The following is a 25238-nucleotide window of genomic DNA, read 5'->3' on the forward strand; positions in this document are numbered from 1 at the left end:
TGAAACCATTTTAGGGATCATATGTTGCTTTGTTTGTGTTTTGTTTTATTGCCCATTTGTGAAATAGGATCTTGGTTTTTGCCTGAGTGAGCCTAGCCTGGACCAGGATTCTCCTATTTAAGCTTCCTACAGTAGGTAGGATTGCAGGCACAAGCTACTACTCCCAGTTTCTTCTGTTGGGATGGGACCTGGTGAATTTTTGGCCAGGCTGGCCTGAAACCATGATCCTCCTTATCTCTGCCTCCTAAGTACCTAGGATTACAGGCATGAGGCACCCATCCTGAAGTTTGACTTTTTTCTTTTCTTTCTTTCTTTTTGCCTAATATATACCTCTGTTAGTTTCCTGTGGCTTGCTATTTGTCCTTTTAAGAACGGATAATATAATGGCATACACTGAGTGGAGCGAGCTGATCTTGTGTAAGAATCTGTGTGCCTCCCCCTGCCAACATCACTGAATGCCTCTGCTGAACCCCCACCCTGGTCTGCAGTGTCCTCAGGAGTTCCGGATGGGACCCAACTTCATCTCTGTCCCTCCTTAGGACTCCTGTTGCACGACATGACCATGGCTGGTCTTCAAGAGCTGCGATTCCCCGAAGAGAAGCCTCTGCTCCGCAGCCAGGATGTCACTGAGCTGGTGAGTTGCCTTTTGCATCCTGGGACCGAGAGTGCCACCTTGTGGCAAAGAAGGAAATTGTGCTCTTTCTCTGCCACCTTGAAAGTGGTAATGAGCTGAGCTGGGCAGCCTGGGCAGCCTTGTCCCTGCCTTGAGACTTGAGTTTGGGGGCCACCCTGAGTCCCCAGCCGGCCTCACTGGCACAGTGAGCCCTTAAGGCTGGAGTTCTTCAGGAGAGACGTCTCTATTTGAATGAAAATGTAGGCAGAACTCATTTGGCTATATGATAGAGCTAGAGGCGGTCCAAGGGCGAGGCTCACCCAAGTGCAACCAAAAGCCTTGAGACTGCCGAGCGCCGGCGGCTCACACCTGTAATCCTAGCTACTCAGGAGGCTGAGATCTGAAGAGCGTGGTTCAAAGCCAGCCCGGGCACAAAAGTCCATGCAACTCTTATCTCCAATAAACCGCTCAGAAAACTGGAAGTGGTGCTGTGGCTCAAGTGGTAGAGCGCTAGCCTTGAACTGAAGAGCTGAGGGACAGCACCCAGGCCCACAGTCCAAGCCCCAGGATTGAACAACAACAACAACAAAGCCTTGAGACTGAGGCACTCAAGGCTATCTATCCCCTTAGTCAGAGGACCAGGTGCTAGATTCAGAGTTCCTCCTGGCTCACGCTATTCTTGTGCCAAGTTGAGGGCGTCAGGGCTGGGCATCCCTGACGATCATCTGCCCCAGCCCTCCTCATTTTGCAGATGGGGAAGTGTAGGAACCAACCCCACCCCCTCACATCTTCAGTCCACTGTTCTCCCACAAGGAGGCCAGCTCAGGGAGCATTGAGGGGCTAGCACCAGACCAAGCAGCCAGCACTCTAGGGCCCAACAACATGAAGCCATAGTCCTGTCCCTGACAAGGGTAGTCTTACCTTAAACATTAGGAGTGAAGTGCTGGACTGGGTTATTGAAGATCGGCCCTCAGAGGCTGGCAGGTGCACTGTGAACTAGAAAGCCCTGTGCTGAGTTCCTGCACAGCAGTCCCCGCCCCTCTTCCCAGCTCCTGCCAGGATGCTTGCAGGAGGCTCCTCGCTGCGCTCCAGCCTGTGCTCTGCTCTTGTTCTGCACAACTCTTTAAAAAAAATGTCTCATGTCTGCTTAAAACTTGCCGATGGGCTGCCATCTCCCTCAGTGACAATCACCATCGTTCTTAGGACCCAGGGTATGATCTGCACCCACCCTCTGTCCTTCTGCACCCCTAGCTCCCTCCTTCCAGCCTCCCTGTGGCACGTGCCCGCCATTTTTCCAGCTGCCTTCTGTGACGGAGGTAGGAAGCAGGGAGTGTGGGATGGTGTGAGGACAGGAATTTGCACGGCTGGCTCTTCATCATCCTCAAGTCCCCGCTCAAGTCTCCCTGGGAGGTCTCCACTGTTCCCAGCCCTAGCGTACACCACTGTCAGACCCCACGGCCCAGACTCGGGAGCAGCTACTGGGGCTGTTGGCCACCAGCTCTCCCAAGAGCCCCGCGCAGCACTGTGCTCGTGGCTGGCTGTGAGTAAAGATGTGAACTGGGTGGGAGCCAGCCCAGGCCCTCTTCCCCACGCCAGGATCTTTCAAGGCATGTGAACAGAGACCTCTTGTGGGGTGCCATGAAGACAGGTCATCTCCCAGGGGGACCCCTCATCCCAACTGCACCACGGGAGCAGTTTGCAGAGCGGCTGGCACAGCGTGAGGCGTGTAACTGAGGCCTTAACTGGCCCCAGGGCACTGAAGAGAGCAGAGGGTATCTTGTCCTGATCCCTTTTGTGCCCGAGTCTTCCACTCCTCACTCAGCAGGACACCCCTTGCTACCCCCCCCCAACACACGAACTGACTCATGAGCTCTTCCTGCCAGAGCAGCCGGCCACAGGACCAGAGTTCACCACCATGGCTATGAACCCCTGCGTGAGGGACTGTGTCTCAGACTTCCATGATGGCCTGGCTTCTTGTTTGAGACAGCACAAGCCCCGTGCTGGGGCCTTGATTACATCTGTTTTTACCAAAGGCCTATCAAAGTCCCATGCCCAAGCCCAAAGCAGCCTCCTTGGAGCGCCCAGCAAGGGCTTTCCGTGTCAGCCTCTGTCTTGGAGAGCTGCTCTTATTTACTTTATTCCAGGCTGAGCTGCTAGCACTCAGCCTCCATAGCTTCCCAAGGGCCACCCCTTCCCTCCCTCCCTCCCTCTGTCCTTCCCTCTGTCCCTCTGTCCCTCTGTCCCTCTGTCCCTCCCTCCCTCCCTCCCTCCCTCCCTCCCTCCCTCCTTTCCTTCCTTCCTTCCTTCCTTCCTTCCTTCCTTCCTTCCTTCCTTCCTTCCTGTACTGGGCCTTGAACTAGGTTCTAGGCACTGTCCCTCAGCTTCCCTCTCCCCCCGCCCCCCCCCCAGTCAGTCGTGGGGCTTGAACTCAGGGCCTGGGCACCTTCTCTGAGCTTTTTTACTCAAGTATAGGAATCTATCACAGTGCCACTTCCACTTTTCTGGTAGTTAATTGGAGATTAGAGTCACACTTTCCTGCCCGGGCTGGCTTTGAACCTCAGTCCTCAGATCTCAGCCTCCTGTGTAGCTAGGATTAGAGGCGTGAGCCACCTGCATCCAGCTGTCCCTTAGCTTTTTTGCTTAAGACTGGCATTCCACCAGTTGAACCACAGTTGCACTGCTTGCTTTTTACCAGGTTTCAACCAACCGTAGAGGGAAAATGTTGGAGAAAAGAATCAAGTACTTATTGAACATGTACAGGCTTCTTTTTTTGGCGGTCATGGGGCCTGAACTCTGAGCCTGGGCACTGTCCCTCAGCTCTTCAGCTCAAGGCTAGCGCTCTACCACTTGAGCCACAGCGCCACTTCCGGCTTTTTTCTTTTTGTTTATGTGGTGCTGAGGAATCAAACCCAGGTCCTCATGCATGCAAGGCAAGCGCTCTACCACTGAGCCACCTTCCCAGCCCCAGGCTTCTTTTCTTGTCATGATTCCCTAACATGAGGTACTCTGGACCTGATTTAAATTCTGTGAGAGGACATCCATAGATCCTGTGCATATACTAGGCATTTTACACAAGGCACTTGAACCTCTGCAGTTTGGTATCCACAGAGAGCTCTAAAACCAGTGTTCCACAGATAGAACGCCTCCCGAGCCTCATGCCTCTTCAGACTGGCTTGCTCTGGAGTGTCCAGTACCAGGTGGGGGCCTGTCTTCCCCTTCTCCAGGGTCTGGGTACCTCATCTGGCTCCCATTCCCAAGCTTCTCCCCGTCTCTCCGCAGGACCCTCTCTGACCCCCGTGTTCTGTGAGCTTGCTCAGCCCCACAGTTTTGGAGGTGGGGTTTTGAGTTGGCTCTTTTTTTTTTTTTCCTGCTGTTTCTTGACTTTTGAATCCCACCCCTCCCACACTCTCCGTCTCCTGTGCCCCCAGACAGCCCCCTGGGAGCACACCGCACACCCTGCCATTATCTGTCTCATCCTTGCTGTCAGATTTTATTTTTTAAAACCTTCCTCCTACTTCCTCTTCAGAGATAATTACCCGCTTTTAGGTTTCCAGTACAGAAACCTCCCACACCTGCACTTTCCCGCCCCTCCCAGAAGACCTTTGGGTGAGAAGATCCATCCATGACTAGCCCCACCCTCAGTCTTTGGTGATATCTCTTTCCTTGGGTGGATCAGCGGGGAGGCCTAGCTAAGTACAGCTATTCTTGATGTGGACTAGGCTGGCCTCTAACTCTCAGTCCTCCTGCCCCAGCCTCCTGATTGCTGAGCTTGCAGGTGTGTATACTACACCTGGAGAAAGTACAGTCATTCTTTATGAAACAGTCTCAAGCCACTGGAACCTGGCTGAAGACAGTTCCTGGTGCCCTCTGAACTCCATACACCCCCACATACACCTCCCCTCCCTCCCCCCCCCCCGCCAGAATGCAGGTGGCTGGACTTCCTCTTCATTATGAGAAAAAAAAAATTAGAATTATCAATTGATTCTTCTTCCTGTTTGGAGCATGGGGGCGTGTCTTTGTCTTTATTGCATATCTGAGCCCACCCCTTCTCTTGCCATCTTCCAGTAGCCTTCTGTTTCTAAGTTGATTGACACAGACTTACTAGGAGAACCAATAGCATATAAAGGACCCAGTCTAGGCTCAGGCTCAGAGACCTGCCTGAAGCTCCCTCACCAAGCCTTAGCAGAGAAGTTTCTAGACTAGCACAGAAGACACCCAGGGAGACCCAGAGCTCTGCATTCCCTTGGCAACTGCTGTTCTGGAGGAAGGTCTGAGCTAGCCCACAACCTGGTTGTACAGTGGCAGATAAACAGGGATTGGGGGGGAGTGAGGGCGTCTCACCTGAGAGCCAGGCTCCACGACAGAGTTGGCCAGGATGCGACTCACACCTGAGTTCAGGCCTGACCCTCCACCCTCACGAACTCCATCTGGAGGTGCCCCCAAGCCACTCACTCCTCATTAGGAAGTCCGTCGTCCAGATCCTGTGTGTCTGGGAGCCAGTTCCAGCCCAGGCTTTGTGTTGAGCACAGCGAGGATGATCCCACCCTGGAGTCCGGTGCCAGACACTGAGCAAAGGCAGGGCTGCTCAGTGACACACATTCCCAGGTGACTTGAGGGGGTGCAGCAGGCAGTGTCCCTGGCCCTGGGGACAGTGCTCAGGTTGGGAAAGTCAGCGTTGCTCCTGCTGAACGGTCCCCAGCATTACTTGGCTGTGACAATCAGACCTCAACCCTCCCTCCTTCCCTCCCTCTGCCCTGTGCCCTTTCCCCTGCCGGACCGAGGGAGATAGCTTTGATGGAAGAGGGCAAAGTGACCAACAGCCAGACTTGGAGTCAGAGGTTCTAGCACTTTCTGGCCCTGGGTTCCCAGCCCTCTGAGCTTCAGCCCCTCACCTGTACAATGGAAACGTTTGCACTTGATGTTGATAAACTCACGGGCTCCAGTGTCTGGTACTTGGTAAACCCTTGGTGCTTTTTGGTTCACGTGAACATAGACTGGAGATCAGGAAGGCGGGGTGCTCCGGAGGGAGCCAGGCCCTGTGGGCCCCCAGGTTCCCACCGTTTCTTTTCTCCTCCCCTCCCCCACCCGGTTTACTTTCCCTTAGGAGAACTCTGACACCTTCCTCTCCGCTGTGGACACAGACTGGAAGGTAAGTCAAAGCCCAGCCTCCTGAGCTGTGGGACCCCCTCTGCCCAGCTGTTCAGACCCCAGGAGAGATCACTGATCTCTGTGTGCCCCACATAGTGGCAGGGGGGGCACCTTAGCCTCAGGGCAGCCATATCTGCTCCCCCCTAGCTGTGTCTGCCCAATGAAGGTGCCTGAGGGGGAGGTGGGGGGATCATCTGGAGTCCTGGGGACGGTGGGGATAGAGAAGGCAGTGAGGGATGTTGTCATCTGAATCAGCATTTCCCCCAGTGAAAGCCAGGTTGCCTCTGAAATAGCTCCTGTTGCCATAGCAGCGGTTGCCCAGGCGACCATGTCCTCTTTGATTTCAGATTCTCCATTGAACACTGAACTTGCTCTCTGTTTCTATCCCCCCACAACGATGATTTGGCTCTCTCGGTTTTGCTCCTTTCTCCCCTCTAAGTCCCCTAGTGACCGTTCATCTCCAGGTGTCAGGAAATGTCTAATAGCACACTCCAGGTGACCCTCACCAGCCTGCCCCGAGCCCACTGGCTGTCCAGATGGGATGGTAAATTCATCTGCTTCCTGCTGCCCAGATCGATGGAGCCCCTAGGTTACTGCTGTGGCTCCACCTGACCTCTATCTGGGTCAGTCTCCAAGCCCCATGACTGGAGCAGTCAAATGGCTGCTGGACCTGGGGTGACGGCTGGCTCCTCCCCTCTCCCCCCAAGCTGCTTCCGGCCTGCATGCTGAGTCCATGGTCACCCCCTTCTCTTCAAGGACAGGAAGCTCGGCTCCAGAGCAGACTGGATGCACCTGTCCAGACAAACCCGTCCCTCCCATGCTATCTCCAAACTCAGAGAGCAGAGGATGGGATTCAGCAGGGTGAAGGGGGGGGGGGGAGATGATGGGACACCCCCCCCCAAGAGGAGGGATGGGAGCTCTAGCAGCTTGTAGTTGCTGGAAATCACAGCAGGCCCTGCAGCCACCAGCCTGTTCTGTGCTGTGCTACACAGAGCCCAGCACACAGCCTCTGTGGGCAGAGATGGAGGGGACCCCCTCCCCCTACTCCCTGCTCTCCCAAGCAACCCACACCCAGGGCATCCACCGTGGTGGGCGGGAGCCTGAGGGATTGAGAAATACCTTCCTCTCCGTCCTAGTTAGGGTACACTACATCCAGACAGCTTTCTTCGTTTATTTTAAAGGAAAGTGCCAAGGCAGGGATTTCACTCCCCTCCCTCCCCTCTTTCTCAGTGACAGGCAGGTCACTGTCCCTGGCCTCCGTGGCAGAGACCAGCAAGCATCACACACACTTGGATCGTCCAGGTCCTGCCTGGCTATTTACCAGCTGTGTGACCTCTGGCAGAAGTCACCCTGTTCAGCTGCCTCATTTATTCCCTGACACAGGCAGCTCAGACATCGCTGAGCTTGTGAGGTAACGGTGTCCACAGGCCTAGAGGTCTGACCCTTGAGGGATGGTGACAGGTGGCCACCGGAGCATGGAGTGAAGGCACACTGTCTGGGTGCTGGTTCGAGTTTTCTAGTTGTGTGATCTTGGGCAGGTTACCAGCCTTCTCCGAGCCTCATCTGGCTCACTGGAAAAGTGGCTGCTGAGAGCATTAAAAATAAAAAAAGGCAACAAGTATAAAGTGCCCTAAAGCAGCCTGGCAGGTGGGAGACATTCCAAGTGTTTGCTCTTCTGAATGCTGTGACCTCAGGCCCAGAGTGCTGATAGCACCTGAAACAATTCCCTAGCTTCTCTGTGCCCCCACCAGCTACTCCTTCGCCTTGGTGTAAACACCAAAGGCTGGAATGGGGGAAAGCTGTGGGGTGGAGCAGCTTGGGGCCCCAGGCCCGTGGATTTGAAGCCAAGAACTGAGTAGAGAGGGGAATGGCTGTGTCTTGGACAGGACCCCGTGTCAGGTGGCCCCTGGCCTGGGTACCAGGGCGAGGAGCAGATGGGGAGGGCAGAGGTGGGGGTGGGTGAGGACGGGGTGAGCCGCCACTGAGAAGGGTTGGAGGGGCAAGCAGAACTGGACAGACAGGCTGGGCTCTGCAGTGCCTCAGCTCTCCCTCCAGGCATGGACGGGATGTGAGGGGCTCCCCCCCCCCCGTGTCCACACCCCTGCCCTGCCGGGCTGAGGGACCCAGCCTCATAGCTAGAGGTCAGAGGTGGAACAGGGAAACGTTGTTGATGCTCCAGGCAGAACACAAGGCCAGGAATAGTGCACAGCCCCATCACCTGGGCCCGGGGGGGCTGACTGCCCTCCCCAGGGGCAGCCTCCTGCACGCGGCTGGCAGCTCAGGCTGGAGCCAGAATGGCCTGTTTCTCCACCCAGGAGACAGAATGGGGGCACGGATCCCCAGCCTTCCCCTCCCCCTCCCTCCCCGTGGAGTCTGAGATGGCTTTGTGCTTCCAACTCCCCTGAGGCCTGGCAACTGAGCACCCTGCTGATTGGCTACCGAAGATAACCGAGAGTCAGCTGGGACAGGCTGCCTCTTGACCCTCATCTTCTTCCCCGGTGGCCCCTAGCCCCTTTGGGCGGGGGGGGGGGAAGAGTAGGAAGGGCAAAGCTGGTAGTGCCCTGCTCCTGCAGTCTGCCCAGCACCCCTCCCCCAGTCCTCCATGCAGGCAGAGTAGGATCTGCCCAAGGGGGAGAGAAGCCAGGGGATGGAGAAGGATGGCCCAAATGGTTTTCAACATGCAGCGACCTTCCTACACTCACACCCCAACTCTCCTCAAAGACCCGGGCCTTTCTGGTGAGGACCTAGTCTGAGGGTCTGGTCCCATGGATACCCCGCTCTTGTACTCCTACGAGATAGGTCAAGGGCTCTGCAGGTCTGGGCCCTGCGTGTGGATCCTGCCTTGTTCTGCTCTGTCTGGGTTTATGTGCCTGTGGGGATGGGCAGCTTCAGCTAGTGGAGAGTACCTAGGCATTGGGACCAGGGGAACCAATTCAATACCTGTCGTTGAGACTGAGCTGAGCATCCCTGATGCTGAGACCATCAGGATGCTGGGAGCTGGGAGGAAGGAGCTGGAAGGAGGGTGGGCTAATAAGCAAGAACCTCAGAAGCCAATTGGAGCCAGGTTTGTCTCCCGGTAGCCAATCTGGGAGTGACTGCTCGCTGCCAGCCAGTGGCTGCTCAGGAGCCTTGCAAGGAGGTGGGACCAGCTTGGGCGGGCCAGGATCCATGAATAAATGGCCCAGAGCCCCGCTGAGCTCCATCACAGAGCCGCTGGTCTCCCACCCGAGCTGTCCCCTCCCTCCAGACGCCAGTGACTCAGGCTTTTATTTGCTCTTCCTGCTCAAGCAAGCTCCCTCCCTTGGCAAGATGCCGGAGTGCTGGGATGGGGTGAGTGAGGGGTCAGGGGAGGGGGGCCACGAGGTAGGTAGGGAGGACAGCCATCCTTGTGACCTGCAAGAGGGATGCGACATCCCTCTGCGCTTGTCTGGTGCCCTCTCCCATCCTCCTGGTGATCCTGGTCTGCAGGCGTAGCTGGGGACAGCTGCCAGTTATGCCTGGGAAGGGCATGGAATGGGGGGTGAAGTCTGCGGTACGTAATCAGTATTCAGTGTATGCCCATCACATGCCCTACTGCTCTGTGCCTTCTGCTTGGCATGTGTCTGCTGGTGTGGTGCCCAGGTGTTGGGGTCTAGCCCAGCCCGGTGCACAAGGGTCCCCTCCCTGGCTAGTCACTAGCTTGCCAAGGCCCTGCCTGCTAGTTCCGGGCCTGTCTCTTGGGGGATTGTCTGGGGGTTTGGATTGCTGTGGCAGGTGCCCATGGAAGGACAGACGGGCTGTTTTCCTTAGGAGTTGCCTGTGCATCCCCAGGGCATTGGGGGGGAGGGGCAGGGGACAGAACGACTTGGAGGTCAGTGTTTTCAGAAAGGAGGTACGATGGGAGGGGACAGACTAGGAGGGCCCCCCCCCCGCCGTGCCTCGTTCGGTAAGCTAGCAGGGCAACACTGTGAGGGGTGGGGACCTGGCTTCTAGTACAGCGCCTCCTACCCTTGGAGGGGCAGCAGCTGGTACCCAAAGCTCCAGTTCTTCCTCAAGGAGGGAGAGGCAAGGGCAGACCTGTCTCCCTGCCCTTCGCTGCTTCAGGGTGAATGATTAATGGGGCTGACAAACCTCAGCCCCAACAGTACCACCCCTGATGCTCCAGAACCCCAGCCATGCCCACCCCCAGTCAAGGTCACTGGCAGGGAAGGCAAGCTGTGAGGGAGGGCAGAGCCCCCTCCCCCGCCGCCTGCCGCAGTGCATCCCGCAGGTGCCCACCTGGGGGCGGGGCCGGCTCTGACGTCACCGGGAGCCAATGGGAACGCTCCACCCTGGGAGTTGGGGGTCTCAGAGCTGCGTGGGGCCGCTGCCCTTGGGCTGTCCCCCAACACCTTGGGCAGCATCTAGGGAGAGGGGGAGCTCAGCTTGTCAGGCTGAACTGGGTCAGAGCTCCTCAGGCAGGGTCGTGCATGGGGTGGGAGGAGGGCTGAGGGGGGGGGGGAGATCTTGGGGAGGTGCAGCCAAGGTCACTAGGCCTGGGGACAGATAAGCTGGTCTTCCCCCCCATCCCCCTCTTCCTCCACACCCCTGTGGCCTGTCCAAACCTAGCCCTTCCTAGTCCAGGAAGTAAACCTTAGTAGGCTCAGCTCTGCTGCCCTAGGGGACCCGGACAGCCACCCCAAGGCTAAGACGGGACAGACGGTGACCTCAGCAATGGAGGGTGGAGGTTTGGGTTTGGAGGGTGCCCTGGGTCCCAGCATCTGCCCGGAAGAGCTTGAGCTACCTGACTCAGAGGCCTGCCCACTGCAGCTGGCCCCTGCAGCGAGTATGCGTGCGTGCTCCACCCAGCCCCTCCCTCCAGAGGCCTGCGAGGTGAGTGGCCTGTACTGCAGTGGGCCCCAGCAGGGTCAGGCAGCTATGGAGAGTGTCTGCATGCTCAGGATATCCCTTGGGTAAAACTCAATATCCACTCCAGAAAGCCCAGCTCGCGGTGTGGGGCCCAGGCCCCTGAGGGCACGCCTGCCCCCCACCCCCACCTTGCATGGGCTGGGCTCAATTTTGGCCAAGACAGATAGCTCCCTGGACCTCCATCTCCTCCTCTGGCTTGTGCCTGAGTGAGGCGGGAAGGAGGTGACATGTACATATGAGGGAGGCCAGGCCTAGGAGGCTGCGGTGGGTGAGACCTGCTGGAGACTACACAGAGGAAAAAGCAAAAGCCAAGCAAAACAAAAAACAGGTTCCCAGCTGAATATGGCCTTTAAACATGGTATTGGAACCATCTTGCCACTCCCCACTGGGGACAGCCCGGGCTAGCTGTCCTCTGAAGGCAGACCCTGGAAAGCCCGAGAAGCATCTCCAGCCACCCAAGTCCCCCTTTCTGAACCCAGGTGTTTCCATCTGCAAAATGGAGATTAGGGTTCGTGCCCTCTTCCTGAGTAACAGAGGAGTGCGCGCACATGCTGGTGCTTCTGGTCAGCTGCTGTTTCTCCCTGTCCTTGAACCCAGCCCCACCTTGCGCTCTGAACCACGCGCTCTAGCATGGCGGCTCCCTTCCATTCAGGCCGGGCTGCTTACTCAGCTCTGGCAGGCCCTCTTGGGGTTTCCTGATTAAGTGACCAAGAACAATTCATCTGTAAAGGAGCATCTCCCCAAGCCTCAGGAAGCACAGCAGCCTCCTCTCAGGGATAAGATGGTAGCTGACGAAGTCCCCATGAGATGGCCCAAGGGAGGAGGGGAGACAGTGAGGGGGCCCAGCCAGCCCTCCTGAAAGCCTAATGACCTGAGCAGCAAAGCCAAGCAAGAGTGAGGACTCAGGATGACCCCAGAGCAGAACTGCAGGCTTGGAGGCGGGAGGGACGAGCATTCAAGGTGGAGGGAGGTGCAGGGAGCCGCAGGAGCTAGAGCCCAGGGTGGGAGCCAGGGGCGGGTGTGGGGTCCCAAGCAGGGCGTGGCTGGCCAAGGGGTGTTTGCTGTGGAATCCGGCAGTCATTCCTCTTTTTTTTTTTTTTCCTTTTTTTTTTTATTGTAAAGATACTATACAGAGGGTTACAGTTACATGAGTGAGGTAATGAGTACACTCAGTCATTCCTCTTCCAGAGCAGGGAGCCCTTGAGGGTTCTGAGTGGGTGAGGGGCTTGGGCTGTGGTGGTAGGACAGCATGAGTGGTTACAGTGCGATGGGAAAACATGGCCTCCCCTGGAGGGCTGAGTCTGCACTCAGCAGGGTCTGGGCACTGGCAGCACAGTGCATGGGCTGGATTGCAGTGGAGACCAGCACTTTCCATGCAGTCCATGTTGGTCTTCTGCTAGACACCCCTGAGTAAGGGGGCTCCATTTGACTTGAACTCTGATGAGACCCTACCATCGGCCCGGCAGCTTTTAGACTGCCTGGCCTCCGCATTCCCCAGAAAGCCTGGGGCGGGAGCAGCCCTGTAGCCGGCGGCGCTGTGTGTCTTGCCTAGGAGCACGATATCGAGACGCCGTATGGCCTACTGCACGTGGTGATCCGGGGCTCCCCCAAGGGGAACCGCCCAGCCATCCTCACCTACCACGATGTGGGCCTCAACCGTAAGTACAGCCCGGGCCCCCTCCTGGCCTGCGGCACCCGCAATCTGCCAAAGTGGCCAGGCCTCCCCTCCCTCCACACAAGGCCTGACGACCACTGCGCAGGCTTGGCTCTGTGGCTCAGCGGCCTTCTGCCCCCTGCCCTCTGCAGACAAGCTGTGCTTCAACACCTTCTTCAACTTCGAGGACATGCAGGAGATCACCAAGCACTTTGTGGTGTGCCACGTGGACGCCCCCGGACAGCAGGTGGGGGCGTCACAGTTCCCTCAGGGGTAGGTAACCCGGAGCCCCTCCACCCACCCTCCCCAGCCCCGCACCCTAGCTGCACCCAGGCCCTGACTTCTGTGTCGCCTTCAGGTACCAGTTCCCCTCCTTGGAGCAGCTGGCCGCCATGCTCCCCAGCGTGGTTCAGCACTTTGGGTGAGTTCTCATCTCCCCCAGCCACGACCCCCGCGTCTAGACTAGGGCTACAAGTACCCACCATAATGCCTCAGCCACCTGGCTCCAGTAAAGGCCTGAGGGCATGGGCAGGGCCTCGCTGGCGGGTTTCTGGGAAATGACACCCCAGCCCTAGAGTAACCAGCCCTGCTCTGTGCTAGGTTCAAGTATGTGATTGGCATCGGAGTGGGAGCCGGAGCCTATGTGCTGGCCAAGTTTGCGGTGAGTCTCCTGCCCCCACCCACAACCCCAGCTCCAGTGGAAAAGGGGGCTTCTGCAGCGAGGGACTCTCTCTGGTTTTTCTGCTACCTTTTCTCCTCCTCTTAATTTTTCCTCACTTAAAAACAACAACAACAACAACAAAGAGCTGGGAAGGTGGCTCAGTGGTAGAGCGCTTGCCTTGCATGCATGAGGCCCTGGGTTCGATTCCTCAGCACCACATAAGCAAAAAGAAAAAAAGCTGGAAGTGGCGCTGTGGCTCAAGTGGTAGAGCGCTAGCCTTGAGCTGAAGAGCTGAGGGACAGCGCCCAGACCCAGAGTTCAGGCCCCACAACCGGAACCCCCCCACAAAAAAAAACCATTTTCCTTCAAAGGAAGCTAACTTTCAAAAATTCAAGAGGTGATATCTCAGGCTTCCTTCAAAACAATGAACCTCAACTTGCTTAACCTTTATCCGGGTGTGTGTGTGTGTGTGTGTGTGTGTCTGTGTGTCTGTGTGTCTGTGTGTCTGTGTGTGCACGCATCCTAGGGCTTGAACTCTGGGTCTGAGTGCTGTTCTTTAGCTTTTTCACTCAAGGCTAGAACTCTAACACTTGAGCAACCAGCTCTCCTTCCAGCTTTCTGGTGGTTGAGTGATGATGAGAGTCTCGTGGACTTAGGAAAGTTCAAAGCCTACGCAACTGGGATCCCCAGATCTTAGCCTCCTGAGTAGCTAAGGTTAAAAGCACAAACCACCAGCATTCAGCTCAAAATTTCTACTAGCAACAACATACGCAACTAATTGCCTGCTCTCCAGAGTCGTTGGTGATACAGAGGTGGCATTGAGGTCACCTACTAAAGTGACATTTGACTTTTGACTTTTTAAACATTTTGATTTGTTTTTTTGTTGGGCTTGGGGCTTGAACTTGGTGGGGCCTGGGTTCTGTCCCTGAACAATTTTTGCTCAAGGCTAGCATTCTACCACTTTGAGTTGTATAGCACCACTTCTGGTTTCTGGTGGTTCATTGGAGATAAGAGTCTCACTGACTTTCCTGCCTGGGCTGGCTTTGAACCACCATCCTCAGATCTCAGCCTCCTGAGTAGTTAGGATTCTAAGCATGAGCCACCGGCACCTGGGTCTTTTGACTTTTTTGAAGTTAAAAAAGTATACTATATAAGCCCGGCGCTGGTGGCTCACACCTGTAAGTCTGTGAAATCTAAAAAAAACATAATGCAAGTCAGGAAAGCTTTGTTTTGTCTTTTTTTTTTTTGCCAGTCCTGGGGTTTGAACTCAGGGCCTTAGGCACGTCCCTGGGCTTCTTTTTGCTCAAGGCTAGCACTCTACCACTTGAGCCACAATACCACTTCTGGCTTTTTCTGTTTATGTGGTACTGAGGGATCATGTGGGCTCCATGCATGCTAGGCAAGCACTCTACCACAAAGCCACATTCTCAGCCCCAGGAAGGCTTTTTATTTCTAAAATCACAGATGAAATCTTCAGAGAGAATCTTAAAATCTTTACATAGAAATAATCAAGGATTTTAAAATCCTGTTTTAAGCCCTGCACACCACCACTGTTAACTATAGACTTCTCCAAACCATGCAGACAAACCCAATGGGGCGTAGTATTGTGTGAATTTTGTCATTGAGCAGAAAATGCAGATCTTAGCCTGGCAGCTCCATTGGCCCACACTAGTAATCCTAGCCACTGAGGAGGCTGAGATCTGGAAGATCATGGTTTGAGGACAGCCTTAGCAGAAAATTCTGCCAGACTGTATCTCCAAATATAACCAGCAAAAGAACAGAACTGGAGACTATGTCTAACAAGTCAGAGGCTCAAACCACCCCACCCCCATGAAAAAGGCAGCTATTTCCCCAGTGTTTAATATAAAACAGGCCCTGAAAAGAGCAGTTTCTTAAATTATGTCACAAGGGCTTCATTCTCCTTTTTTTTTCTCTCTTGGTGGTACTGGGCTTTAAACACTCAAAACATCATGCTTGCTCTATTGCTGCGCTGTGCCCCCAGTCCAAGTAGCTGGGATTACAGGCCTATATCACCATGCTCGACTAAGGTCTTTATTTTGTATAAAAGTAATCAGACATGCTTAACATGTTTGTATATTTGTTTATGTAGTTGGGTAGTTAATTATGCACTGGGATTTGAACTCAGGGTCTCATTCTTACTAGGTGAGATGTCCCACTTGTCTAGCCCAAGGTTTTAAGATGTTTAGTATTGAGTTTTGCAGCACGACTTTCAAAAATGTATTAAAGGGGTTGATGATGTGGTTTCATGGTAGGATGTTTGCAAAACCATGGATGCATGAGGTCCTGGGTTCAATCCCTAGCACCGCATTAATTAATTAATTAATTAATTAAATGTGGAGGTGGTCTGAGCTGGGTGTTGGAGCTACTGTGGAGGGGAATGTGCTGGACATATTGGTCGTCCTGGGGCATAAGGGACCATGGTTACCAAGGCAGTGGAGGGTTGGATGTCTCCACCTGAGTTAGCAGAGCTGAGTTTGGTTATTACACAGCCTGGGAGAATGCATCATTCCAGCTGGGCAAGAGGACTTGGAGAATGTCCAACTGAGCTATAGTTCCTAAGAAGTGACCTGTGCCCCCCCTCAAAAAAAAATAGTACTAGCCAGGTGCCAGTGGCTCATTCCTATAATCCTAGCTACTCAGAAGGCTGAGATCTGAGGATAGCTGTTCAAAGTCAGCCTGGGCAAGAAAGTCAGTGAGTCTCTTTTTTGTGTGTGTGTGTCAGTTGTAGGTCTTGAACTCTTGGGCCTGGGCGCTGTCCCTCAGCTCTTCAGCTCAAGGCGAACGCTCTACCACTTGAGCCACAGTGCCACTTCCGGTTTTCTGGTGGTTAATTGAAAATAAGAGTCACCACTTTTTTCTGCCCAGGCTGGCTTTGAACCAAGATCCTCATATCTCAGCTTCCTGAGTAGCTAGGATTACAAGTGTGAGCCACCAGCATCCAGCTCAGTGAGACTCTTAGTGGCGCTGTGGCTCAAAGGGGTAGAGAGGCTAGCCTTGGGCAAAAGAGCTCAGGGACAGTGCCCAGGCCCTAAGTTTAAGCCCTACAACCAACCAAAAAAAAAAAAAATGGCCTGTCCCTATCTTGGGGGCTATTGACTGTTCATAACAATAATAATACACAAATACACATCACAGGTACTTTGTGGGTACTTGGGTTTTGAGCATGGATTTCATGTTTGCTATGCAAGTGTTCGCTGCTTGCGCCAGTTCTTTTTTATTTTTTACTTTCTTTTTCTTTTTTTTTTTGGGGTCCAGTCGTGAGGCCTGAACTCTGGGCCTGGGTGCTGTCCCTGAGCCCTTCAGCTCAAGGCTAGCACTCTACCACTTTGGCTTTTTTCTTTTTGCTTATGTGGTGCTGAGGAATCGAACCCAGGGCCTCAGGCATGCAAGGCAAGCGCTCTACCACTGAGCCACCTTCCCAGCCCTACTTTCTTTTTCTAATAGGGTCTCCAATGCTTGCCTGGAACAGAAACTCTCCTACTTCTGTCCCCATAACTGTTCATTGAGAAGGGATTTCACTAACTTTATGTTTACTTAATCTGGCCTCTAACTTCCTACTTCTCCTCCCAAGTAGCTGGGTTTACAGCTATGAGCCACCGCACCTGGACATGCTGTCCTTTCAAAGGGTGGAAGACATTGATAGAAATCAATGCTTGTTTGTTGGCGATGATATCATTATGTAGCCTAGGCCAGCCTCAAACTCCAGATCTTCCTGCCTTTGCCTCTGTAGTGCTGGGCCTGCAGACCTGTGTCTCCATATCCTGCACAGTAAATCAGAGCTCAGCATGGCTGCTACAGCCAGCTGCTCATCAGCGGCCTCTTTAGATGTGAAGTGTTTTGCCACAGTCCCACCTTTCCAGCCATCTAGGAGAAAGGCACGACTGTGATTTTAAAAACTACTGACTCTTACTGAGTAGTTGTACAAAGGGGTCTCAATTCCAGACATTAGGGCTAAATTGACAGCTTTCTAGATGGGGCGAAGGGAGCCTCTCTCCTCCCTCCTCACCCAGCCTCTTCTCCCTGGTCCCCTGCAGCTCATCTTCCCTGACCTGGTGGAGGGGCTGGTGCTAGTGAACATCGATCCCAATGGCAAAGGCTGGATTGACTGGGCTGCCACCAAGGTGAGTGTTAGGGGAAAGGCGAGAAGCATGAAAGCAGGCGCAGATGCCGTCTCCACAGACCAGACCCACGTCAATGGATTCCAGTTGAAGAGGGACGCCACGGTGACCTGAGGAGAGTCAGGAGACACGAGGCATGCTGGGGGCAGGCGGACAGGACTTCAGCAGGGCTGGAGGTGGCTGGAGGGTATAAAAAGTCTCAGGACTTGCTTCGCAAGTTTGTGGTTTCAGCCTGAAGTGATTTACACAGGCCTGGTTCCAGACATCCATTGTACAAACCCACTAGGCAGGTCCCGCTTCAGCCACGTGTGGCCCTGCTTTGGGGAATTCAGGCACGGGAGGGGTGGGGGGAGTGGGCTTTCACATTTTGAGACTGCAGAGGTGGGGGGCAGGGGAGGCCCCCTGCTCAAGATGGCGCCCCCCCATGCGTCCCCTCCCACAGCTCTCTGGCCTGACCAGCACCCTACCTGACACGGTGCTCTCCCACCTCTTCAGCCAGGTAAGGGGGGAAGGGGGGCTTCTGCAGTCCCAGTGGGCTGGGCCGCCCCATCCCTGCTCAGCAGGAGGCTGACTTATCCCTGACTTCTGTGGTTATTTGCGATGAATGGCCTTTTGAGGAGCAATGGGGATGGGAGGCTTCCCCTCCGCTCCCTCCTAAGGCCCTCTGCACCCCCCCACTGCCCTGCTGAGCCTCTCTGCCACCCCCACCCCCACCCCTGCCCGGGCCCAGGAGGAGCTGGTGAATAACACGGAGCTGGTGCAGAGCTACCGGCAGCAGATCTCCAACGTGGTGAACCAGGCCAACCTGCAGCTCTTCTGGAACATGTACAACAGGTGTGGGCACACAGGGATGGGGTCCTTCCCCTGGCCACCCCCAGGTGGAGGCAGGGAGAGGGCTAGCCTCCTGTGCAGGGCTCACAGGCTGGGGGGGGGGGAGGTCGTTGCAGGAGGAGCAGGGCTGTGAGTTCTTCCTCCTCTCCCTTGCTGGCTGGGCACTGGGGGTGCTAGGGACCCCCTTGGCCCCAACTTGGAATTCTGGTGCCCAACCTCTGAAGTGAGGAGAAGCTTGGGTGACGTTCCTAGCTGTGCTCTTTAGACTCCTGTGGGGATGTCTGGGAGGGGGGGGGTGACAGCCCTCTGTCCTTCCTTCTCGTGTTCGTAATAATTAAGCACCTGGTGGAAAATCTGAATACTTGGTAAGCCCCTGCTGGGGGCACAGTGCTAAAAACCACTAAGTGAGAACCCTGCCCTGACTTCCACGTGGTCCACGAGATCCACGAGCAAGACCAGCTGCAGAACCTCCAGCCTCGCCCTGCTCCGAGGCCGTGCACAGCTTGGGGGTGTTGGGCTTGCCCTTTTCCTAACGAGTCCTGGGTTTGCCCCCCTCGCCCACCTTTGCCTCTGCTTCTCCCCTGCAGCCGACGAGACCTGGACATTAACCGGCCCGGGACGGTTCCCAATGCCAAGACCCTCCGGTGAGTGGCCACTGCGCTTGCAGCCGGCCCCTGCCTGTGCCCTGCGCCGGGCCAGACAGCTCTTTTCCTCTGTGTCCACAGCTGCCCTGTGATGCTGGTGGTTGGCGACAATGCCCCTGCTGAGGAGGGGGTGGTGAGTGCGAGGCTGTGTCCTGGGGGGGGGAGGGATGGGAGGTCAGGGCCAGGAGCTCTTTAGACCTGGACAGCCAGGCCAGCTCTGGATGCAGCCCGGGATCACTGCAGGGACAAGTGTGGGGTGGTGACCTTCCCTTCTTCCCTGCCACCTTGCCATTCCTGCCCGGTCACTCCCATTGCGTAGGTGAAGGGGCCTGAAAGTGTGGAGTGCTGGGGACAGGGCTCTGGCCAGGCTTCCTGACACCCCATTCCTCCCCAGCAGTGCAGCCTCACCTATGCACTTCAGACAGGCCCAGAGCTGAAGACCCCTGCTTCTAACATTAGAAAGACCTTTTATGATTTAAGTCATTTACACTCTCAACACTGTTCCCTTGGGCCACCCAGACACCCGGAGATGGGTATGGGCCTGTGTGTCACCTCTCTCAGTAGCACTCTGGCCTCAGGCAGCCTGGGGTTGGGCAGAGGTGGGCATCAGTACAGAGCTGCTTGGAGGCTTCCGGGCCCGTGAGTGCTCAGAGCAATTCCAGGTGTCCAAAACATTCCAGCCTTCCAGTGCCCACAGCCAGGCCCTGGACCTGCACCTGCTCTCTCTTCCTCTCTCCCTCCTCTCTGAGGCACAGACCTACCTTACACACACTGTGCATACCACACACACACACACACACACACACACACACACACACGTACAGGGAGCGGGGCTGTTGCTGCAGCTGAGTCCTGTCCCACAGGTTGAATGCAACTCCAAACTGGACCCGACTTCCACGACCTTCCTGAAGGTGAGACCTTCCTCTAGCCCCCAGCCAGCCTCCACCCGGGGCTCGGTGGCCAGGCAGGGCCTGCCTGGGCCCCAGGTGTCTGGCCAGCTGAGCCTGTCCAGGTGGGGGCGGGGAGCAGCTGCCTCAGCTCACCCTGCCCCTCCTCTTGCAGATGGCAGATTCTGGGGGCCTTCCCCAAGTCACACAGGTGAGATTCTTGGCCCTCCTGCCTTTCTATCACCTAGCATGATGGGGTGGGCAGTTGGGAGGGATGGAGACCCCCCCCTTCCCTGTCACCCTATAAATCCTAGACAGCCAATCAAAGTATGTGACTGTCCCACTCCCCTGCAGCCAGGAAAGCTGACTGAGGCCTTCAAATACTTCCTGCAAGGCATGGGATACAGTAAGTGCACCCCCACCCACACTGGGCAAGGGCGGGGCAGAGGGCCCTGACTTCTGGGTTGCCTGGGCCGCAGACCCTGGGCTGCGCTCTCCAGACTCCACCCACACTGTAAGGAACTTGTCCTGGCCGGGCCTGGACATGAGCACTATTCTGAGGGCAGTGCTGGGCCTGCTGGGAGAGGACTCTTCTTCCAGCCCCCGGGGCCCCGGGGCCTGGGCTGGGTCCTGCCAGGGACGCTCATTTGAGGTGAGCCACCCACCGCTGCAGGGCCTGCATCCCTGGTGCAAGGTGGTATCTAGGGCCACCACAGGGAGTGGGTTTGGAGTCTAGGAACCAGGGAAGGTAAGTGGGGACTCCGGTTTGAGTGTTAGGACCTGAGGACACACTGTGTCGAGACCAGTTTCCTGTTCCCCTGTGTTTCCTCAACCTTCCCCCTGGGCAGCAATGATGAGACTGGACACAGTGCCAGTGGCCCCTCACTCATGCATATGGTGACTGCTTTGTTCTGATGGACCCTTATCCCCTCCCCGCAACACGCAGCTACTCCTCCACCGCCAGGAAGCCAGCTTCTCCCTAACTTTGCCTGCTTCCCCAATCCCCACAGACTTCCACCCTGGAGCTCATGCCTCCAGGGAGCACTGATGGGGGAGGCTGGAATTCCTCTGACCCTGGGGCCTGCCAGCCTCTCTGGGAAGGAGGGCAGGGAGGCTGAGGTTGGCAGGGAAGCACAGCCAGGGCCCTGTGCGTGTGATGCAGCTCTGTGAGCACTTGAGAAGAGTGAGCAGCCCTGGCAGGACTCTCCTCTTCTCCCCCGGCAGCCTAGGAGTTAGGAGGGACTTTGAATATTTGCAGGCCTCTCCCATCTTGTATATGGACCCAGAAGAATGGCGAGAGCTCTGGAATTCGGATGTGGGCCTGGGGGGTTAGGGGACAGGGAGAGCCCGGCTACTGCTGTTAGGGCTCCCATGGGCCAGATTGAGATCCGCCCCTGCTGACAATCAGGGCTGGAGCTCAGGCAGCATGGCCCCTCTGGGCTTTTTGAGGCCTAGCCCTCCTTGGTGCTGTCCATCTGTCTTGTCTTCTTGGCCTATTCCAGTACCCCTGCCTGGGCCTGGCCCCGCCCTGATCTGTGTCTCTTCCCTGTCCCCAACCCCCTCTCTGGCTCTGTCTTCTCTCTTAGTTGCGTACTTGAAGGATCGAAGGCTGAGTGGAGGAGCAGGTAGCCCCATGGCCCCTCTCCTGATGCATGGACACCCCTCCCAGCCGCGCCTTCCCTCCCCGCCCCCCCCCCTGCTCCTTCTGTGCAGTGCTGCAGCCAGGCCGCATCTTGCTGTGGTTTAGAATTTTGTGTTCTCTTCAACTCAGAACCCCAGCAGACTCCTACTCTTCCACACACCCAGAGCCACCCTGGGCTGTGTCTCCTTTGGAGGCTCGCTATTGGCCTTGCTGAGCTGCTACAGGCTGTGGGACTTTCAGAGCTCTGGGAGTTAGAAGCAGAACCTCCTCAAATGTAGTCAGGCCAACCTTGCAGGCACTGTATGTAGCCCTGGCCAAGCCGGGCAGGTGGAGTTCAGAAGGGTAGTATTACTTCCTCAGGCTTCTCAGCTGCAGGACTGAGAATTAAGGTCAGAAGCAGAATCCAAGGCAAGCTGGGAGCCAGGACGCCACATCTTCTTTAGAGAAGCGATCCGGCCTCCCGCCCATCATCCTCTTCACAGAGGCCTAGTTGACAAGACAGCCCATCCCTGCTCACCACAAGGGTGCAGTCATAGCTGGACAGCCATTGGAAGGCAGGCCCTTGCTGGCCACAGCCCCTTCGGTTCAGTTACCGCGGCTGGCTCTGCATGCCACAGGCCTGAAGGAGCCCAGTCCCATGGCTTTGGGCGGGCCTCTCTGCCATCGTTAGGCTGGGTCTTGCTGGCCGCTTCGCTTGCATTTTCCATGTCCTACCTGCTGGTGCCAGGTCCTACGTGCTGGTCCTCACACTTGTTCATTTGTGTCCACAGTGCCCTCTGCCAGCATGACCCGTCTGGCACGCTCTCGCACCGCCTCCCTCACCAGCGCCAGCTCGGTGGAGGGCAGCCGCCCGCAGGCCTGCACTCACTCGGAAAGCAGTGAGGGGCTGGGCCAGGTCAACCACACCATGGAGGTGTCCTGCTGAAGCTCATGATCCTGCCCAAGATGCCCACCTAGCGGGGTCCCCCTGCCACCCCTGCGCCGGCTCATTGTTCCTTTAGTTTCTTTTTGTGAGGGTAAAGGGGAGGAGATGAAGGTTGTTTTTCTTTTTTCTTTTTTTTTTTTAAACGAGGGGATCCAACTTGATGCTTGCAGTAGAACAGTCTGAGATGGTTTGAGGGGCACCTCCTCCCCAGCCCGTCTCCCCCAGCGTGTTCACGTGGCTGATGCGCCTCCCTACCCCCACTCTGGCACTGTGAGGGGAGCCTCGGACAGGGCCCGAGTCCTCTAAGAACGGAGGCCAGCAAGAGCAGGGTAGGAGGAAGACCCCCGGCAGGCAGGTTTGAAGATGGGCGCAGTTTTGAGATGGTGGATGCTGAGCTCACACTCCCGATGTGGGGGACAGGAAGCTGCAGCAAGGAGCCCTGTGCCTCTGAAGGCCTCCTCCCCTCAACCCCTCCACCACCAAGCACACTTTTCAGGTTTGTAGTACAGGTGACAATCATGTGGATGGTAACCACAAGGGGGCGCTGTGATGGGGACAGCCATTTTCCTGGTGCTCTCTGGGACTGAGATGAAACATGGAAGCCGCGCGGGACAGAAAGTCCAGTGCTTTTCCTCTTCCCCGCTCCCCTCCCCCCCACACACTCTGCCACCTTCTGGCCCTCTCCCATCCTGAGCCAGGGTGTTCTAGCAGAAATCACCTGCTTTTGTCTTCCTAATGACCTGGGACAGAGGGATAGTCTGGGATTGCTCCTGTGCTGTGTGTAGCTGCTGAGAGATTTGAGGTAAAATGGCCGGTGACTGAGAGTCCTGTAGATGCCCTGTTGTCTAAGAGGCCAAGCCACATGGTAGTCTCCCGGTGTTTCCCGGTAGAGCCCCGCTCAAGCTGTGCCAGTGAGTCCTGCAGCCATCACTGGGGAAACAGGTTGACTGGCGAGATCTGGCTCAAGACAAGATACCACCCACCTTTGGCCACTGGAATAGGCTGGGATTTGCTGGGTCCTGCATTGGGAAATGAAAGTCCTTGAATAAGGGCCAGGCAGAAGAGAAGGGCTTCCCATGCACTCCTGGCCCCCGCAGCCCAGGACTGTGCCCTCTACTCCCCTACCTCCCAGTTTACCAGGGAGAATCTCCCAGGCCCCCAAAACAGAGCCCTTGTCCCAGATTCTCAATCCATTGTCACAACCCGACCAACAGGACACACTGAAAAAAATGAAGGGCTGTAAGGGAGAGGGGAGGGTTTGTGTGGGTTTTTATAGGGGGTGTTCTGAGGCCAAGAGGTCATTTAAATCCACATTTCCTGGCACAGGCCACTCTTCTATACTCTTAAGCCATTACTAGACTGCTGTAGAGCCTGGTGGAGTGTATTCTTAGTTCTGTTTGCTCACGTGCTTTCTTTGAATATTGAATGTGACTGTTTAAAACTGATAGAATTAATCCCTCTTACTGTAGATAGCACTGCGAGTATTTGATTTCTTTCTTGCTGTGTTCTTTCAGATGAGATAACTATAAATATCTATGCTATATATATAAATGTATATTGAGTCCTCCTGTGTGTGGTTTTTCCATTGGAGGCTGTCTCTTTGATTAAGGTGAACTTTAATGGAGTTTATTATTTTCTTCTCTGTACAAAGAGCCTAATTTTGTGTATTATGGTGGCTCATGTCATGAGGCTTGGAGATGACAAAATGTCTAACAACAAAAGCCCTTGTCTATGTAGAGAGAGTTGACTGTGCTGACAAACTAATAAAGACACTAAGAAGAGCTTGAGTGTGGTGATGCCACGCTGGAGTCTTGAGGCTGCTGCTTGGGCTTAGGTTCGGGGAAATGGCCACGGGAGGACAGGGATTGTTTCCAGCATTCAGCACACAGAATCTTATTAATCCTAACATTCATTCTGCAAGGGCAATATCTCTATTTCACAGTTGAGGACACTGAGCTGAAGGATGAAGAATTTGCCCAATAAAAGGCCAAACTGAGCGTTCCCTCTGGCATTATTTGGCTCATACCCATAACCTTCTCTTTGATGCCTCATTTTCTTAATGGCATGCTTTGTCTTCATGTTTAACCAGTTTGTCTCAGAACTTGTTCACCTGGTAAATAATGAATCCTTCCTACATGTCAGCTACTAAAGGAGCAGATGATGATGATGATGATGACTTTTGTACAAAGAGGTTTACAATTCTGTAAGTCAGGTAATGAGTTCAATGATTTTTGGGCAATGTCACCCCTTCCTTCATTCTCCCCTTCCCCTTCTTGTCCTTACCCCCAAGCTGCATAGTTTATCTTTTTACATTGTGTATATTGACTGCAATGATTGCATTTGTCCACCCTCCCTCTGTTCCTGTGTTCCCCTTTGCTCTCCCGAGTAAAACAAGTTTCCACTTCCTGGAATTCATTTTGATAAAAAGTACTTCAGATGTTCAGAGGATTGCCCCAAGTATATTCTCCCTAAAGGAATAACTTTTTTTTTTTGCCAATCTGGGGGCTCGAACTCAGCCTGGGCACTGTCCCTGAGCTTCTTTTACTTAAGGCTAGCACTCTACCACTTGAGCCACCGCACCACTTCCAGCTTTTTGTGTTTATGTGCTGAGGAATGGAACCCAGGTCTTCACGCGTGTTAGGCAAGCACACTACCACTGAGCCACCTTCCCAGCCCAAGGAGTAACTTTTTTAAAAAGTTACTAGTCGTACAAAGAGGTTACAACTCCGTAAGTCAGATTATGAGCACAATAATGACGGCATTTGCTCACCCTTCCTTTAAAAGGAGTAAAATTTGGGAACTTGCCTTATGGTGTGCAGAAGATGGAAAATACAAACTGGGTCGGATTCTAGATCCGGGATAAGCCGCACCCCTCCAGGATGCTTTGGGCAAATGACAGTAACCGAGGCGGCACCAACGCCCCGGGGGCGGGGAGGCCAGATTCTGCTGCGGCGCCCAGAGTTTCCCCAGGAGACCTCGGCTTCCCGCACCCTGTTCAGGTCGGGTGGCCCCGGCCTGGGAGCCAGGCCTCTTTGCGGGCCCCCCCCCACGCCCCCGCCGGGCTCGCGCCACTCCGCCGGAAACGCCTGAATCCAAAGGCCTGCTCGAGGAACGTTCCCCCGAGGAGCAAGTCCCCGCCCATTCCCCTGCTCACGCGGTTCCGGTCCCGCCCCTCCGAGGGCCACGTGGTCCAGGCCCCGCCCGCCG

General features: G+C 55.3%; 2 protein-coding genes across 3 annotated transcripts in view; both read left to right on the forward strand.

Moving 5' to 3' along the window:
• The first annotated feature begins 544 nt into the window (after positions 1–544).
• Positions 545–23812, forward strand: Ndrg4 (NDRG family member 4). Of its 2 annotated transcripts, XM_013012987.1 has the most exons (15): positions 545–634; positions 5718–5762; positions 12201–12306; positions 12455–12575; positions 12661–12723; positions 12903–12963; positions 17019–17105; positions 17545–17601; positions 17833–17936; positions 18521–18577; positions 18659–18710; positions 19441–19488; positions 19640–19675; positions 19819–19870; positions 21877–23812. In XM_013012987.1, exons 1-15 carry the CDS (start codon positions 557–559, stop codon positions 22029–22031), a joined length of 1122 nt encoding a protein of 373 aa, XP_012868441.1. In that variant the 5' UTR covers positions 545–556; the 3' UTR covers positions 22032–23812. The 2 variants fall into 2 exon arrangements, with proteins under 2 accessions (XP_012868441.1, XP_012868442.1); XM_013012988.1 differs by lacking the exons at positions 545–634; positions 5718–5762 and adding an exon at positions 8971–9091.
• A 1111-nt stretch (positions 23813–24923) lies between these two features.
• Positions 24924–25238, forward strand: part of Setd6 (SET domain containing 6) — a 3601-nt gene continuing 3286 nt past the window's right edge. Inside the window, exon 1 of the mRNA XM_013012644.1 lies at positions 24924–25035. Within this exon, the coding sequence (XP_012868098.1) occupies positions 24924–25035 (112 nt within the window). The remainder of the gene's footprint in view (positions 25036–25238) is intronic.

Source organism: Dipodomys ordii, unplaced genomic scaffold (assembly GCF_000151885.1).
Source record: "Dipodomys ordii isolate 6190 unplaced genomic scaffold, Dord_2.0 Scaffold18, whole genome shotgun sequence".
NCBI classification, from domain to species: domain Eukaryota; kingdom Metazoa; phylum Chordata; class Mammalia; order Rodentia; family Heteromyidae; genus Dipodomys; species Dipodomys ordii.

Bases quoted from the DNA above. Each gene is read 5' to 3' on its own strand.
- Ndrg4 (XM_013012987.1), top strand. From the start codon at position 557: ATGACCATGGCTGGTCTTCAAGAGCTGCGATTCCCCGAAGAGAAGCCT. The intron at 17,106-17,544 runs GTGAGTGTTAGG...CCCCTCCCACAG, and splicing joins TTGACTGGGCTGCCACCAAG to CTCTCTGGCCTGACCAGCAC. The intron at 18,711-19,440 runs GTGAGTGCGAGG...CCTGTCCCACAG, and splicing joins CCCCTGCTGAGGAGGGGGTG to GTTGAATGCAACTCCAAACT.